Genomic DNA, 18,275 nt, shown 5'->3' with positions numbered 1-18,275 from the left:
AAGTTGAAGAGAGAGAATGAGGACATAAAGGAAGAAAATAGGGTAATTAACGAAATGAGATGAGAGTTGAGAAGGTAGTCCCCAAGAAATTAAAAAATAATAATAATAAATAAAAATGGTGAATGAAGAAAGGTAACAGCTGGAGATTGCATCAGCATCACAGCTGTAGTACTGTAGTGTTGTATCATAATTCATTTCCTCGTTAAAAACACGATATGTTAAAGTGGTCCCCTATTACAATACACAACAAATCATTCTAGTAACCTATCTTCCATCCATCACTTTCCTTTCACCTGACCACAATCAAATAACAATAAACTATTTTCACTCATCATCACCTATTACAATTTTTAAAAACTCAGAGGGAAAAGGACGAAAGAAAACTTAAAGGGAAAAAGAAGCTTTACTTAAATATTCTCCATTGTTTGGAATAGACACCAAACAGAACAAAATAATTCAGATGAAACTTGCAGGATAAAATGTCTCTCCTACTCTGGGGAAAAACAGTATAAGAAATGAATGACAAATATATAATTATTTTTATTCACCTTTTTTTGTCTCTAGGTGAATAATAGAAGAAAAAAATCACTTCTTCTTATCATCCTATTTTCTCTTCGTATCCAAACAAAACATAAGGCAGACAATTAATACTTCCTAAAATGAGCCATCAAATCTGATGGGGAACTTCAACATAACCTGAGGCTCACATTATACAAAATTTTATGCAATTTATCAAAACCGACCGACGTATTGAATACCAGATTTATTGAACGTGAAAACAACTGCTAGCCGTTTTAAAAAATATCTTGTGAGTTGTTTAAAAGTTGAATTACTAGCTGATTTCAAAAGTTGCCGTTAAAAGGATGAACAAAAAAAATGCCACCTAAAAATACAAAAACAAATAATTTTGGTAAAAAAATTAATATCATGCACTTTGATTCTCACTCAATCAATTTCTATCTGGCAATATTACATGGTAAAATCGTGAGTTGTCTCTGAGTGGCCTTTTAACTCCCTACTTTAGAGTGCTGCACAGTGAATCATCAGCATAAAATGGTTGAGATAGTTATAGTTAGCCCAGACAATATCAAGTGGCGGCGGGAAGGGATTGAGCGTTGTGGTCACAGTTAAAAAGGACCTAGCACTGTTATACACTATATACTTCCAATATTTACATAAGCAACTCAACCTAATATCTCATACAAGCTCAATAAGATTGCTGTTATGGGAATACAATTATCAGGGTGGACACATTTTCAAGTGCATGCTTCTACACAAACTCCGTGAATTTCACATCACTATACATTTTTCTTTGGATTTTCCATCAGGCCTGGGAGATGTAGATGCAGACGAAGCCTGTCTTCCGGTGTTTCTTGCAACCTGCAATTACCGCTGAAGTCTTGAAAAAATTCAACAAATCATCTATGCAGGCGTTACTAGAGCAGTCAAACATCAAATCTTTTCCTTACAAGAATCATGTATTTCAATGTAAAGAAATTTAGATTTTCAACAAATTATAGTAGTTATTACAGTAATCAACAATCTTATTCTATATGACACAGACTGAGTAGATGACAAAATAAAAATAGTATATTAAAACTAATTCTATAAAAAATTATCTAGATTTGCTAACCGATAAAATAAAGATCCCCCCATCCCAACAAATTGAAAAGTGTGCGTGACATACATATTATATATACACACACACTGCAGACAATGATATCATTTACCAAAAACACTGTAAATTAGTTGTAGTAAAGGCATGTGTACCTGGGGTCCTGTGACCAGTCTAGAGTTACCACTAATGGATGATTGTTGTAAATTATTCTGGCGTGATGGCTGCTGGTCAAATTCCTGCTGTTGCAAGGCTATTGCTAATTGCAGATCAGAACTGTAACAATTGCACACTAGTTAAGAATATAATTTTGAAAAAGGAATAATTTGCAAGTTTTCATGGCCAACAGCAAATTATGAAAATTACTTGATATCTAAGCCTGCCTGTGTTGCACTATCGATGCTGGCAAGATAGTCCTGAAACGAGAAGATGTCCAAATATCTAAGAAAATTTTATTTGCAAAGATTAATATATTCCCATTTTAAAAGAATATATTTATACATACAGCAGTGCTGGTCAGGACATCGCTTTCATTCCATGTGCTATTTTCATGATTTTCTACCTTAAATTCCTTGAAATTACTGGTCATAAACAATGAATCACCGTTGACCTGAAACATAAGTACATAAACTTTCTGCAATTCAATATTGCTCAACGACGGTAAGAAAATACAAAATAGGACAAGATGGACCAGAAAGGGTATGCCAACAGTAAAATGAAAAATGAACTGTGCGGCACAACATTCTAATAAAGATTCGTGCACACAGAATTCGCTACAAGTGGCAACATAGAAGGAAATTTTTAAAATGATCCTAACAAGAAAGATCATATAAACTTTTACCTCGTTCAGTTTTTCCCAGACCAGATCTGGCTGATTAATGTAACCTTGATCAGTGGCTAGAAGATAGAGCTCACCCTCATACTGTGGATAAAGAGAAAATAACTTTAGTATGAAGACTCTGCAAGACAGCCAACATTTTTTTCTCAATGACAAAAAAGTGCTACTGACTGCACTTGATATGAGTAATCCAAATGTCCAAAGAAATAATATTCCAAGACTTTGACTGACCTTGAACATAGTGCTGAAATGATTGTTACGGAAGAAAACACAGAGCTCACGCTCTTTAAGCCCATCTTGTAAACAGAAGAGACTGCAAAAGAATTAATCATGTATAAAATGTAAAAAAAAAAAAAAAAGGTCGTAGACAATGAAGACGAATGGCCTGATAATTAGACCAACAAGACGACATCACATACCCATAAAATGTCAACTGGCTGGCATTATTCCTCAAGAAACTTTTGATCAATTCACCTATGACAATAAAAGGACACGTCTCCCATGAGATAAAAACATATAGTTATCTAAGAAAATAATACTGTAATGAGAAGCAATCCACTTTTTGATATATAGCACTACTTACCTTGCTCTGGAGTTAGTTCATCCTTAGCTCTAAGATCAGGAGAAGCTAAGGTGCTTTTGTCGGCCTGTTCTGCAAGTACCACCTCACCTTCATAAACAGGTTCACGATCCTCAAAAGTTCTTCTGTCCAACACACATTCCTCTCCCTCGTATATGGGTTCACTCCCATGAACACTTGAAGTCAAAGCTCCAGAAACATCAGTTTGCTGATAACTGATGCTACGTGAGTCTGAGTCTGCATGGCCTGGGGACAAATGTAATGATCTCGTTGCATCAGGTCCATGAGATTCACCAACAACTTCATGATCTATAGTTGTAGGAGTGGACTGATCATGGATTTTTCCATCTCCTCCAGAAACGTCTGAGACAGAGTATTCTTTGGGAGAAGGAATAATTTCACTATCATTCTGAACCAATGCATCAAGGCTGTTCTTCTCTATCACATCATTTTGGTCAGAAGATTCTTTGGTTCCAGTATAAGTCGATTGATGAAGGTCACTTACAGTATCAGTTTTTAAGGATGAATTAGCTGCCTCTACCAGTGTAGAAGTAGAAGTAGAAGATATCTGTTTGTTGAGGTCTCTGTCAGAAGCAGTGATGTCGTCAGATACAGAAGGCTCTGAATCATGAAAGTGAGTGTTACCAGCACCAGCGCTACTTCCTAGTTTATCTCCAGAATCCATATTTATAACCTGTTCATTACTCATATGTCCTTCCATACTGGCAGAAATTTCTCCTCCATTAACGTGAACTGCAACAGGATCACTTATTGAAGCTTTAGAATCAGCCTCAGACAGTTTCAAGATTCTCAACAACTCTGCCTCTTCTTCAAGATCACCTTTTCTTGGTATCTGATCAGAAATAGATTGAGGAGAATCTTCAAAAGACCTGGTTTTTGAAAGACTGGGAGAAGGAACTCCAAGAGTAGCAGTTGTTGCAGCCACAAAGTCGACACAATCTTCTTCTGCAACATTTTTATGATGGACATCCATGTTTAGTGTTTCAAGAGAGACAAGCTCTCCCATTAGAGCATTATAGGACTTTGATCCAATTGCATTTGCAGTGTCATAATCCTGGCTCCAATGAACATTTTTATATCAAATGAAAACATCAAAAAATAATAAATAAACCCCACATTGTTTGAGAAAAACATGAAGACAGCATTTGGTAAACATTCAAGACGAGTTGGCTATTTAAAATTTACAGTATACAATTGAACCACACATTTTTTTAACAGAATCTAAGGCTAGATCAACTTTAAGATGGGGCATACGGAGCCACTTGATACAGCAGCTTCGACAATCAATGAACTCAGACAATTTGCAGACTGAGATAAATTATATGCATACAAGAGGATGGTTCTGATTAAATCTAAGGATTCCCGGGGAATCACCTTTTTTTCCTATTTTTCCCCCCGAAACCTCTCTCAGGAATAGAGCTGTCAAAATGAGTTGGAACCCGCGAGCCAACCTGGCTAATCACGGATTCGGACCGGGTTGGATTGAAATTTTTTTACAAATTTTAATACGGATTGATTTTTGACCCGGCTCGTTTAGAACCCGGCTCATACGGATTGAACCCGTGGTGAGCCGGGTTGGCTCACCAACCCGCAGATAAAAGGGTCACACAAGTGTTTTTTTTTTTATTAAGTTGGGCTTTACATTTGGGTCATGTTAAATTGTTTTTTTATCCAACACATAAATAATTTGTATTTTTTTTTATTTTGGTTTGTATTTGGATTGTATTAAAGTTTATTTAGATTTTAATTAAAATTACAATTTAGTTTTGACTGAAAAAAAAATCATATTTTTTTTAATTAAGTGAACCCGTGAGCCAACCCGTTTAACCCACCAACCCGTGGTGGGTCGGGCCGGGTTCGAATTTTTTTGACTCGTTAAAAAATGAACCAGGTTGAGTTGGCTCACTAAATCATCAACCCATGGTGGGTCGAGCCGGGTTGGACCGGGTTACCCGTTTTGACAGCTCTACTCAGAAAGGTAACAAAAAAGTTGAATGTAATAAAAAATATTTTTTCTTCAATTAAAATAAATTCCAACTTCCTGATTGCAAAACAGCAACATCAATACTGAAGCAGCAGAAACACATAACGTTTTAATAAAGAATAGGGAAAACCTGCCATTATTATAGCATTTCAAAACTGAGGGTTTGCATCTCCCAAAAAAAATGAAATGAAATGGATGAGAAAAGGGGAATTGTTACCAGGCCACTGGAATGTACTGAACACAAAAAAAAAAATGTCCTTAATCTAACATTGAAGAGTTAAAATAGATATCTCATTTTACAGACAGCAAGATTGTTACAGGTACAGTGGAACCTCCCAAATTCATTTTGGCATCCCCAAAGGATTGCAGGTTCTATCATAACTACCTTAAAATTATTTTTGATAACCTAATAATATCGCTTAATAAATAGTCACAATAAAATAATAGTTGAACACCCCCCTCTCCGGCCAAACAAACAAAAATGTCCTTGCTTGCAACCAAATTCAAAATAATCATTAAGTAGTCAATCAATAAAGTGAACAAATTAAAAGATTTTAATCAAATTATTCAGAATAACAAAATACATGACAAGATAGAACTAATTAATTTGGACTGAGGGTGAAAAAATACCTGAGGATCAACAATCCAGCCATGATACAAAGGGATGTCCAACAGATCAAATATGGCACACTCTCGAGTGAATTCAAAATCAGCAATTCTACAATTAATGTGTAATTCTTATCAGAACTTCAGAATTGTTAACAGGTGAACACAACTGCAAAAAGAAACGATGAGCAAAACTCCGGAACTAACCTTCTAAATTTTATATTTACATCAATGCCAGTAGCAAGCCTAGGAAGCAAATCAATTGCATCAGCAATGTTCTGTTGTTGATTTTCAACATAGCCTGCATCTTTGTTCTACAAGACAATAATAAAAGTTGTCAAATAAACTTACATCACAGGAGTAACTGTAACCACTAATAACAAATGCAACTCTTACATTCACATTACTATTTGAATCAATTAATCGTTCAGCAACCAATGAAAGTAATTTCTCCTGTGAGACTTCAGCAATATCTGGACTTAAATTTAAGTTGTTTCTTAGCAGAAGAACATTACCTGCAGCATTGCAACGTATAAACAACTGAGTAATAGTTGTGATGCTACAAAGCCAAACAAATGTTGCAAGTAACCCTTCTAAAGAGAAAAAATTAAGCATGTCATGTAAGGAAACAAACAGTTAATCACATTTTTTAAATTATCATCTAAGAGTAGAGACCATCAGTTTGTGCAGAATCCTATGTCTATCCAAATGGTACAGAAGAAATGGAAAATATAAAAATGGTAAAGGGTAAAACGTAGACAAGAGCACAAGAGAGTGAAATGATAGGCCTGAACTACAAAACAGAAAATGATGAAACAAAAAAGAGCAAGATAGGAAAGGTCACTTTGGCTGGACACTGTAACAGGTTTGCCAGAAAAGAACCTCAGGTCAGGGATGACCACAACCTATGGAGTAAACATAACAAACAGGGTGAGCTTTGCTCTCCCTGACAGACAAAAATATTAAACATATCTCCATGCCTATTGGGTATTTTTAGGTTGGGGAAACCTAGAGCTGTCAAAACGGGTAACCCGGTCCGACCCGGCTCGACCCACCACGGGTTGATGATTTAGTGAGCCAACCCAACCCGGCTCACTTTTTACCGAGCCAAAAAAATTCGAACCAGCCCGGCCCACCACGGGTTGGCAAGTTAAACGGGTTGGCTCACGGGTTCATTTAATTAAAAAAATACAAATGTTTTTATTTTTTTTCAATTAAAACTAAATTGTATTTCTAATTTAAATCTAAATAAACTTTAAGACAATTCAAATATAAACCAAAACAAAAAAAAATACAAATTATTTATGTGTTGGATAAAAAAACAACCTAACATGACCCAAATGTAAAACCCAACTTAATAAAAAAAATAAAAAACACTTGTGTGACCCTTTTATCTGTGGGTTGGTGAGCCAACCCGGCTCACCACGGGTTTAACCCGAGTGAGCTAAGTTCTAAATGAGTCGGGTTAAAAATCAACCCGTATTGAAATTTGTAAAAAAATTTCAACCCAACCCGAACCCGTGATGAGCCGGATTGGCTTGCGGGTTCCAACCCATTTTAACAGCTCTAGGGAAACCCATTTCAAAAATTTAAACTACAAATATTGCAAATAAATTTAAGCTATCACAGAATTTTGAGAATTTTTCTTTCCACCTAAAAGGAATATCAAGAAATAGCATTGGAAGAGGTTTAAGAACGCAGCACAGCACCTAACATGGACTAAAAAGCAATCAAGGAATTGAAGAAAAAAGATGTGTTGAAGCCCATGTGAGATTATATTCAGGTTTATGTTGAAGGCATGCACTTTCAATATTTCATTTTAAATTAGTAAACATACATAGAAATATATAGATTCAAAAACATACAAATGTCTTTTCCTTAGATCATACACGAATGGCAGAATACCTAAGTCTGGGATTGGGAAACACTACCGGTGTCTACAATGGTCATTCAATATTCTAAGCCACATTATTAAGGATATAGTATTTGGAAATTATTATTTTTTCTAAACCTTAACGGGATACATGTGTGTAGATATGTATGCATGTATTGATGCGGGAGTTGCATCCCCAACCCGGATTTCAGAGGTCCAGAAAAACCTGAACTTAACCACGGCCAAAGCAAGCTTCCTGCCGAAGTTGGGGTAAGGTAAGATGGGTACCCTACAGGTTTGAATTTAGTTGCCACTCCTACAATGGAGAAATAAGGCTGCACAGGTTGGGGCGGCCAAAAAATTAACAGAAAGTGATTGAGAAAGTTAGGGTTTCATTCTGTTCCAAAAGAAGAGGGAAAAATCCTGAATTAAACACTAAAACAGCCCTAAACGATGTCTTAAAGCTGCAACAATATCTTCTGTAGCATGCTCCAACTGCTTTTTCATTAAATTACACAATTCCACCGCAATTTTGCTTTATTGACAACAGTAGTAAATAGTTCTGAGGACTTTAATTTTTTTCAATAATAGATGAAAGGAAGTGAATCTGGGAGATTTCCAGGCATAAATAATATCATTTCCTTGAAGGCGAAGGATGTCTATGAAAAACATACTACGACTTTTGCTGAAATTCATAGGATAGAAAATAAGACTAGCTACGTTGTTATATACAATTATAGGTAACGTACCACGATTCATGATAGAGAAACCTTGAACAGGGGACACTGGTAACTAGGCAGAAGAGTGAAAGCATTGACGCAAATAATGCCAAAGATAAAAAAGAAGGGCTAAGACCTAAGAGGGGCTACAAACAGGTTGGACTATTGGCATCTTGGCCAGCAACCAATTTGAAAGAGAATTCGTATACGAATTCTAATAAGTTTTTGTTGGCAAGTTGCAACTGAACCCAAATATTAGGAAGTAAGACCCTTGTCGAGTCTCCGTTTGTTTGTGATATGCTATCAGGTATAATAAAAAAGATAATCTCGGATATTGTAAAAATTGGCATCTATCAAGAAATCATTTGCTCTGGTAAATCTCCCAGAGGAAAGAAAAATACAAGCAAATGGTGCGGTGTGGTGTGAAAAGGAACATGTAGAAATAACGAAATACCATCAAGATTAATACGTAACAAAACATGGTTCACGTCATCAACTTAAAGAATCAATCAAGAACTAACATAATAAATAAGATAAAGACAATAAAGAGAGGAAGGGGAATTGACAGTAAGAGGCAATCATGAAGAAAGGGGAATTCCATATTCGAAACGCAATCCAATTTGGTTGAGGAAAGGCAATAGAGAAAACGGTATCATCTTAGGAATCAAGCAAATGAGCAATAAAAGATGCGAAATGACGAAACCCTAAGATGCGAAATGCACTGACAGATAGCGAGGAGCGGGCATGGTCCATTGTCGTTTTGGAGAACGATCGGAGTGGTGCGTCCGAGAAACTGAATCGTTTTGGTTTTGTGAACGCACTCTTTGACTGGCTGAAGCGGAGGATGCTCCTCTTCACGATCTTCATCTCTGAGTTGTTGTTGGTCCGTAGGCGAAGACGACGATGCCATTTCGATGGTTCCGGATTTGCTTCCAACGCCACAATACTTTATGAAAAAACAAATATGTCAATGGAGTAGCACTACTAAAGCTTCTTTCATTGATTGCTCCACCTTATTGTCAAACCCCCCACATTACTTCGCATTTTATTTCTTTCCTTTCCCCAATCTTTTTCTTTTTTTTCTTTTCCCCTAACTAACTTTCTGTCAAAATTAACACCCTCTCCTCTCTGTCTACAAAATTAATAATACTTAAAATAATTTATTTCAGACCCTTCTAATTTATTATTTTCATTTGTTATCCATTATTACTTATTTTAATTTTATTGAAAAATCAAATTATTATACTACTTTTAATATGTTTTTGAGTTATTTTCTAATTTATTATTTACTTCAAATTAAAAAAAAAAAAACATTATAAATTGAATTACATGCTTCATTGTACGTGAATACGTGAATACGGAGAATCATGAAAAGAGTTACAGTGTGATTTTGGGCCTACCAATTAATGGTGACTTTGGGTGACAGCCCATCATGGATCCAAATGCCAATGAATTGTTATTTACACCATACGGTTTTACTAATATCTTTTTATCTATAATTTTTTTTTTCCAAAAAATACTTTTCAAAAAGTTATATTTTAAACTCTGAAAATACTTTTCGAAAGTTTAGTTTTATTTATAATACAAAAAATGAAACAGTAATTGTCTTTAAGGGACAGCCTTTGCATTATTTGAGATATGATGTTAGTGATGTTGTAGTCACAAAAGCCTTGAAACTTGGTTGTTCTTACTGTCATTGTAAATTTTTTCTTATTGCCCTATAAAGCAACTTCACCATAAAAGATACAGTTAGTAGAGAAAATAAAAGACGAAAGAGAATGAAAAAATAAGAAAGAAAATGGCTTTCTTTTGTGATAACTAGATTTATATATAATGATAGATATGAAATGGGTGGTTGGAACACAATATAACAAGGTCATTATTTGTATTCCTACATACAGCTTCGTTAAAGATTTTTTAATCCTTTTTTTTTAATTTCTTTTGAAAAATGAAGAAAGTGAAAATTCAACTAATACACAACAATTTGAAGACAACTTTGTTTGTCCCAGGTTTTCCTTAAAAGAATTGGTTTCCGATTTTCTTTCTTGAATTTAAAAAAAAATAGCATTCAAACTTTTCAAATATATTAAAAATTTAAAATTACAAAAGTTGATTTTAAAATATATTTTTATGAATACCCGTTTCATACATTTTTTTTTCTACATTCTGGATCTAGAAATATTTTCCAGAATAATAATTTGAAATATAAAAAAAATGGAATGAGGGTTTCGATTCAAAAATATATTCTTGAATCTTCGTTTCAGAATGTATTTTTCATACCTTTCGAATTGAGTGTTCCATAATATACTCCTTATTTCGGAAATATTTTATGAAATATTCAATTTATAAAATATTAGAAAAGAGGAAGTTTAGGGATTTTAGTATAATTTTAATGAGCCATAGTCTGAGAAATCCTTATTTTATGGGATGCAGAAAAAAAAATGGGGTGCAGCAAGAAACACCCGTAACACTATACACTATACAAGGACTAAATTACTACAATTGGGCTTGTACTCGTGAAAAGGGTTTTCCTTCCTGCACCTCAAAAATTTCTTCTACATCTTCAAACTTTCTTTAAATTTTCAAAAAACTTTTGACCATTTAAGAAAACTCGCAGACACCACACCCCCAAAATTATGTTAACTTTCGGAAGTCAACATATATGATTTCCGGAAGTGAAAATATATCATCAGAAATCGATTTCCAGAAGTCAAAATGTATCACCGGAAGTCAACTTCCGGAAGTCAAAAATTATCACCGAAAGTCAACTTCCGGTAGTCAAAAAATATTTCCGAAAGTCAAAAAATATTCCCGGAAGTCGACTTTCGGAAGTCAAAAAATATTCTCCGACTTCCGTAACTCAAAAAACAAATTTTATTTGGAATATTTTTAATTCTTTTTAAAATTTATATTTTTTATTCTGCTTCATTTAATGTTATTTAATATTTAAATTCATTTTAAAATAATAAAACTTTAAATTAAAAAAAAAATAAAAAAGAAAATATATATACAAATATATATATATATATAGTCGTGTTTTTAAATTTTAAATTTCATTATTTATATATGTTATTTTAAATATATTTTTTTTAATTCTTTTTTACTTTTATTAAATTTTTAATAAATTATATAAAAATAAATTTAAATTTAAAAATATAAAAAAAAATATAATTGAAAAAATTTTAAAAATTTGATTAAAATTAAATATTTAAATTTTAAACAAAATTAAAAAATTCAAATAAAATATAAAATACTATGCATATGAAATATATAATTAAAATAATTACAATAATATCAATAAAATAAATAAAATTAAAAAATAATTTAAATTAAAATAACAAAACTTTAACTAAAAACAAATATATATATATATATATATATATATATATATATATATTCATTTTTTTTAACTTTAAAGTTTTATTATTTTAATTTAAATTATTTTTAAATTTTTTATTTAGTATTTTTATATTTTATTTTATTTTACTTTTTAAAGTATTTTTTAAAATTTATAGTTTTTATAATTTTTAATACGTGTTTTAAAAAATAAAATAAAATAAAAGTTAGAAAATATAAATTTTAAAAAGAATTGAAAATATTTAAAATTGACTTAATTTTTTTATCTCCGGAAGTTGAATTTTAGTAATGTTTTTTTGACTTTCGGAAGTCGACTTCCAGTGATATATTTTGACTTTCGAAAGTTGACTTTCGGTGATATATTTTGACTTTCGAAAATCCACATCTAAAAATATTTTTGGAATTGTGATATCCGTGAGTTTCCTTAAATGGTCAAGTGATATTTTGAGAATTTAAAGAAATTTTAGAGGTGCTAAAGAACTCGGAGGTGTAGGAAGAAAGACCAAGTGAAAATAGTACAAAACCCAAAAATATGCATTGGTTGGCTCAGTTCCCAACCTCACTTACCAAAACGTCTCTCATGTTTTCTTTTTAAGATTGTGATATTAACACCACGTTTTTGCTTTTCACTATGACTCACTGTATTTTCTAAAAAAATTCTATATTATATTTTCTGTTTTAGGATGATAAAAAAATTTCATATTTACAGATATTTGCGAAAAAACTTTGCATTGAAGGTTAAATGTATATTTCTTATGGATATTTGTGAATAGTTTATATGTGTAATTATTTACTTATTGAGAGAGCATACGAGTACCTATACTTTACTTCAGCAGATAAAATCAAATAAAAAATAATATTCACTTAAGCGTAATGGATACGGTATAATTTAATATTTGTTTATAAATAAATTGAGTGAAATATTTGTACTCGTAATTAAATATTAATTTATATTTTATTATATTAAATTAGGTCAAATAAAAAAACGAGGTAATTATATATATAGCTAAGCTTATCTTATTAGTAACAAATAAAAAAAAACGAGGAATAAAATTTATGAAGAATTTAATTAGTTTGATGGATTAAAATATAATTTAAATAACTAAACTGTACAATTACAATTTTATCTTTTTGTTTAAATAATAATTTAAAATAAAATATTATTTCTATAAATTATTTTTAAATGAGATGTGAGTCATTATAATAACTATTTTCATGAATAAAATTTGTTTATTAGTATAATTAATATCAATATAATAGTAATTATTACTATTATTATTATTAATCTTAATTAGGAATTATTTTTAAATTAAAAGTTAGTTATTTCTTTGCATGAACAAAGATTTAGCGCGTGTGAAAGCAAGTTTTACCGTTTTTCTGAATCTCGCATATCAAATTAATATTTCTTTTGAAGTAAAATAAAGAGTGGAAGTGAAACGTATAATGCAAAACACATCCATATATGTATACAAATCACGGAAAAAATGCAAGGGATAATTGATTTTCAAACCACTAAAAAACGTCAATAATTGATGACAATGGATTCTCTATTAGTAGAAATAGACTAGAATCGCTTCTGTGTCAACACATAAGACCAAAAATTATTCCATAACCTTTGAGAATTTTTTTTTTTTTCAAAAACAAAATGTCAAAATCAATTCTATGTATGTAGGAATAATTGCACATGTCACAGTGAAAAAACAAAATTATTTGTCGGAATTACACAGTGCTAAGTTGATTTTCTCTACAAAATTGAGTAAGTGATGTGTATGTTATATTATTTGTCATTTTGTTTAATTATATTCACATGTTAATAATGTAATGTTTTGTGGCTAATAAAAAATATATTAAAATGACAAACTATTTTTATTGCTTTAATTAAAAATATATTAAATCACAATTTATATTTAAATATTTCAAAATGTAAGGTTATGTTGTTAATAAAGATTATATTATGATTGAGGTATTTCTTTCTCACTTCCGTATTTTCTTTCTATATTACCATAACTTTTGTAAAATTACTTAATCATCTTTTTAAAAAAAAAAAATTGTTTGTTAAAGTTTATCGAACAAAACGCTATCGTAGTACAAAGTATCATTTTCTGTTTACATGTTAATGGCTTTGACAAAAATAATACGTGACATTGACAACCTAAAATGGGTAACGAATGTAAGCCTTCTTTTTCAGTACTGTAGAGTTTGGGTCTGGCCTTTCGGAGGCCCAAGGCCCTGCCCTACAGAAGGACCCTACCCTACCAGCCTCACCCTCACTTTTCCCACTTGCTTCTGTTTCAGAAAAACAGTTGCTCTCAACTTCTCTAAGAGATCAGAAGGAACTCTGCTAGGGCACACCATCGTTGCGTCTTCACGTTAGCAAAACTCCCTCTTCTTCCAGGTAAGTTGAGCTTTAGAGCTCCTGGTCCGTTCCTCCTCCCCCTCCCTCTGTTTAAGATGCGTGGGTTGAGCTGGGGTTATGTTTCTTGACTTCGTTTTGTCCCTTTTGTCATGTTTCAGTTCATTCCCGGGGCTGTAGTACTCCTTAGTTCAGATCAGCTTGCTTGTAGTGCTCAAACGAAGGTAAGGGAAGCTAGATCCATCTGTTTTAAGTTGTTTTTGGTCGTTCTCATGTTTATATGCATGCATGGTGTGTTTTGTTGAGAGAAATGGAGTTGCATGTGTGTTTGGGTGTGGATCCGAGCTGATTCCGCCATTGCATGTGGGTGGACAGTGGTGAACTCTGCTATTTTCGCCCAAGCGAGCTCGTCTCGCCTAGGCGAGAGTACCAGAGAGCCCCCTGCCACGAGAACTCGCCTAGGCGGCCCTTTCTCGTCTTGAGCGACGCATAGTCTCGCTCAGGCGAGAAGGCCTCGCCTGAGCGAGATATCGTGAAGCCCCCACGTCGCGCGTCTCGCCTGGGCGAGAATTCGCTGTTTCAGGGAAGACGGCATCTCGCCTGAGCGAGAGTTCGTGAAGATCCCTCGTTGCATGTCTCGCCTGGGCGAGAATCCGCTGTGTCCGTGAGGCCAGCGTCTCGCCTGAGCGAGTTTGCGAATGTGTGCCATGTTGTCTTGGCTGTTTGGATGATTTGTTGCATGTATGGTTTGGATCATTCTCCCTAAATATGGTGTACGTGAATATGCTTGGGTGTTTGGGTTTTTATGAATGAAATTGACATGCTTGGTATGAGATTGATCATGGATTTGTGGTTTCGTGATGTTTTAACATGAGAACTGTATGTATGAGATCAAGTGGTGGTTATGGTATGAGAAACATGATTCTGATGGTGTGATAGGCGTAATTCCATGAGTCCCATGGGGAGACTCCATGGTGGCGTGTAGTGTATATGTTAAGATAAGGATTCAAGTAAGGATCGCATCCCGAAACTCTAAAGGGTCAGTGAGTCTCAGGTAGAGAAATCTGACCCAAGTGGTGAGAGTAGCGGGAGGCCCTAGTCTTTGGCAGGATAATGGCCTTAGACGCTTAAAGGCTAACCTCGTGAGTGGTAGGGTGAAACCCATTGGCAATGGCTCTGCAGAGCAGTAGAGGCCACCACGAGTGCAGGCATCCAGTGAATCCGATCTTAATATATGTATCCGGATAATTGAGTCATAGTGTCTTGCTTGTTTGCCATAACATGATCTATGTGCCTCTGTGTTGTATGTCTGGGAATGTTCATGTATTTATTCCTTTATACCATGATAAGTATTATATTACACTAGCTTACCCTTGCATTTTGTGTGTGTTCCTGTTATGTTTTCTCTTTTGCAATGATCACCTTCTGGTGGGAGCAGATGAGAGGGAGGCCCGAGATGAATCTGGGAGACGCAGCAGTGCAGCTTAGATCTTCGCGTCTGGATGTCTTAGGAGTAGTTTCATGGCCATGAGGCCTTTTGTACCAGTTGCCTTGGTGGCAACCCTTTTGCAAGACTGTTTAACTTTTAGACTTGTGTTGCCTCTAAGTAATTCCAGATGACTGTAATAGTTACCTCTTCTGCGTTTATGTTCATCTGAGTGCTTCTCATTACTATAATTTTATGACGCTTTATTTGGTAGATTAATCTATTAAAATGGGACGTCACAACGAAAACTTTGACAAAACTAATGGAAGTTTAAATAGTTCATACAACTATTGTGACGAAATTGTTATTTTGTACAAATCATTACCTTATTTGAATTATGGAGATAACATTCTACTAAAATGTTCGTTATTTATTTTTCTTGGATTAATAAAGTGTATATATATTTTCTAATTTGAATTTTTATATATTAAATTAAAAATAAGTCGGTTCAATCCATCTCGTTTTCTTAAGACAGAAATTGTGGGACTTGATTTGATTTACCATAGATTTACAAATTTAGTTATTTTATTTATTTATTATGGAACAATGGATAGACTCAAATTAATTTTTACTTATTCTATTAAATATTTATTATAAAAATAATGGTTAAAAATTAAAATGTGATAATTTGATCAATAAATAAATTGAAATTTTAAATTATTTAAATAATATTAAAAAATATTATAATATTTAAAAATATCATATGTTTAATATACATAATTTAAAATAATAAATAATTATGATAAAAAAATTTCTGGAAAAATATTATCAAAATTAATAAAAGATTATTAATGGTAAATTATGAACCAATTAACTTTAAATATGTATTAAACCTATTAAACATGCATAAACTTATTTATTATGAATTAAGTGAATTAGATTCAATTTAAATAAAAATATTTTAAGTGATCCCGTCTTCATAAGTTTGTTTGTACACCGGAAAGTGCAAAAATCATTCAATTAATCATTTAAAAAAAAATATATAATAACCATCATTATTAACTTTAACATATCATAAAATTGATGTTTAAATTTAATAATAATATTTTATTGCATGAAAATATACAGAAAAGAGAAAGAAAAAAACAAAAACATATAAAAGACATTGAAACCAAGTAAAATTCATGTAAACAGACTAATAATAGAAGGTAAATGATATACTAAATAAAATCTAATATACTTCCAATGTTAATGTTAACAAAATCGTCACTACAAAATTATCTTTTATATATATATATATATATATATATATATATATATATATATATATATATATATATGAAATAGAAATCGTGTATCATTATAATAATTTTTAAAATAATTAATTATCTATTTATCAAAACTAAGAGAATAATGGGTTAAGTATATTTTTATTCTCCGAACATTAATTAAATTTAAATTTGTCTCTTTGATACATTTTAATTTTTAAATTTTAGAAATGAATAAATATAATAATTTTAACCCAATTATGTTAATTATTTTAACGTGTCAAACACTTGTTAATATTGAATTTATTTATATTATTTAACATATTTTCAGTTCAATAACTACTGAAAATTGTGTTTGACACTTCAACAAAATTTAATATAATTAAATTTAAAAAAATTATATTTATTTATTTTTAAAATTTAATATATTAAAATTTTGAAAAAATAAATTTAATTTTAAATTAAATTTCAGAAACTAAAAATATATATAATTAAAAAATCAGATAAAGGTTGATAAATCAGAAGATAATCACAGGGCAATCATAAGTCTAATTATTCACTTGATCTTTATGAGAATATGCATTTTTTTAAATTTAAAAATTGGATATTTTAATCCCTACACATATTATTTTAATGTTTAATTATTTTATCAAACTTAAAATCACAAAAACTAAAAGTAAGAATAATATTTATATATATATATATATATATATATATATATATATATATATATATAAAGTACACAACATTTTTTTGAATATAAATCGAAAATGTCTTCCAATAAATAAACCGATCAAATCTTGAAAAAATGTGACGAAATCTGGCACCTGTGGTCAAGAGTGACGAAGGACAAAGGCCACGTGAACCAGGGAGTCCACACTCAGCGTCGATTTTTGTTGGTTTTCTTTTGTCGGTGGTATAATAAGAAGTACTTTTATATAAAAAAAACATACAATAAAAAATACAACAATTATGCATTTTAAAAATAAAAAAAGTTCAATATATATATATATATATATATATATAAATGTTTTATATTAATTAAAAAAAACAAAGAATAAAGTTCATACAATAAATTTATCTCTTTAAATTTTTTTGTCAAAATCTTAAAATAAGATTCCCTGGAGATATTTGACATTGTGACTTGTCAATAAACTCATTTAGCACGTTTGAAACCAAAATAGCTTTGCGGGTCTTTTTATGTATTTATTTAAAGTTGTCATTTCATTATTTATATTCTAACAACGTTTTCATGATTGTCCTTTGAGGATGATGACAAATAATTTAAATGACGAGTATTTATATGAAAAAATGATTTGAATTATAATACATGCTATGTTACCCTTAAATAAGTTGATTTTATTATAAAATTGATCAAGACATTGATGATTTATACACATTAATGCAAACTTGTTTGAGCTTGAAGAGTTTCAACACGAGGTATCAATTCTTATTAAGCCCCTATTTGTCTCACGCTAATTACTATTGTTAAAGAAGGAAAAATGAGTCTTATTCTCCTTTGTTTCTAATGGTATGATACGAAAGAAGAGCACAAATTTTGTAAGTGAGTCTTTTGTATAAGTCTTTTATTTCGGTAAAAGACTTATACAAAGATAAAAGGGTTAAATATGTTTT

At 31.7% G+C, this 18,275-nt stretch overlaps 1 protein-coding gene and 1 long non-coding RNA gene across 5 annotated transcripts; one reads left to right on the top strand and one right to left on the bottom strand.

The window, feature by feature from the left end:
* Positions 1 to 905: 905 nt before the first annotated feature.
* On the bottom strand, positions 906 to 9,300 carry LOC114173678 (FAM63A-like protein (DUF544)). 4 transcript variants are annotated; one of them, XM_028058198.2, is made up of 12 exons: positions 8,963 to 9,295; positions 6,041 to 6,159; positions 5,852 to 5,958; positions 5,669 to 5,756; positions 3,037 to 4,108; positions 2,873 to 2,927; positions 2,685 to 2,766; positions 2,457 to 2,537; positions 2,121 to 2,225; positions 1,982 to 2,031; positions 1,771 to 1,891; positions 906 to 1,399 (listed from the first exon to the last, which is right to left on the bottom strand). In XM_028058198.2, the coding sequence occupies exons 1-12, from the start codon at positions 9,144 to 9,146 to the stop codon at positions 1,325 to 1,327; spliced, it is 2,139 nt and encodes a 712-aa protein (XP_027913999.1). In that variant the 5' UTR covers positions 9,147 to 9,295; the 3' UTR covers positions 906 to 1,324. The 4 variants fall into 4 exon arrangements, 3 of the variants coding, with proteins under 3 accessions (XP_027913999.1, XP_027914000.1, XP_027913998.1); XM_028058199.2 differs by having other exon boundaries at positions 906 to 1,392; XM_028058197.2 differs by having other exon boundaries at positions 906 to 1,380; positions 8,963 to 9,291.
* Positions 9,301 to 13,793: 4,493 nt separating this feature from the next.
* LOC114166160 (uncharacterized) lies at positions 13,794 to 15,623 on the top strand. Its single transcript, XR_003599858.2, has 3 exons — positions 13,794 to 13,988; positions 14,108 to 14,170; positions 15,385 to 15,623. It is a non-coding gene; the product is annotated as an uncharacterized LOC114166160 (long non-coding RNA).
* The last annotated feature ends 2,652 nt before the right edge of the window (positions 15,624 to 18,275 follow it).

The sequence above is a fragment of the Vigna unguiculata genome, chromosome 2 (genome assembly GCF_037176805.1).
Source record: "Vigna unguiculata cultivar grain cowpea cultivar isolate G323 ecotype 2 chromosome 2, ASM3717680v1, whole genome shotgun sequence".
Taxonomy (NCBI): Eukaryota; Viridiplantae; Streptophyta; class Magnoliopsida; order Fabales; family Fabaceae; genus Vigna; species Vigna unguiculata.
This window is presented reverse-complemented; position numbering and strand designations above follow the sequence as displayed.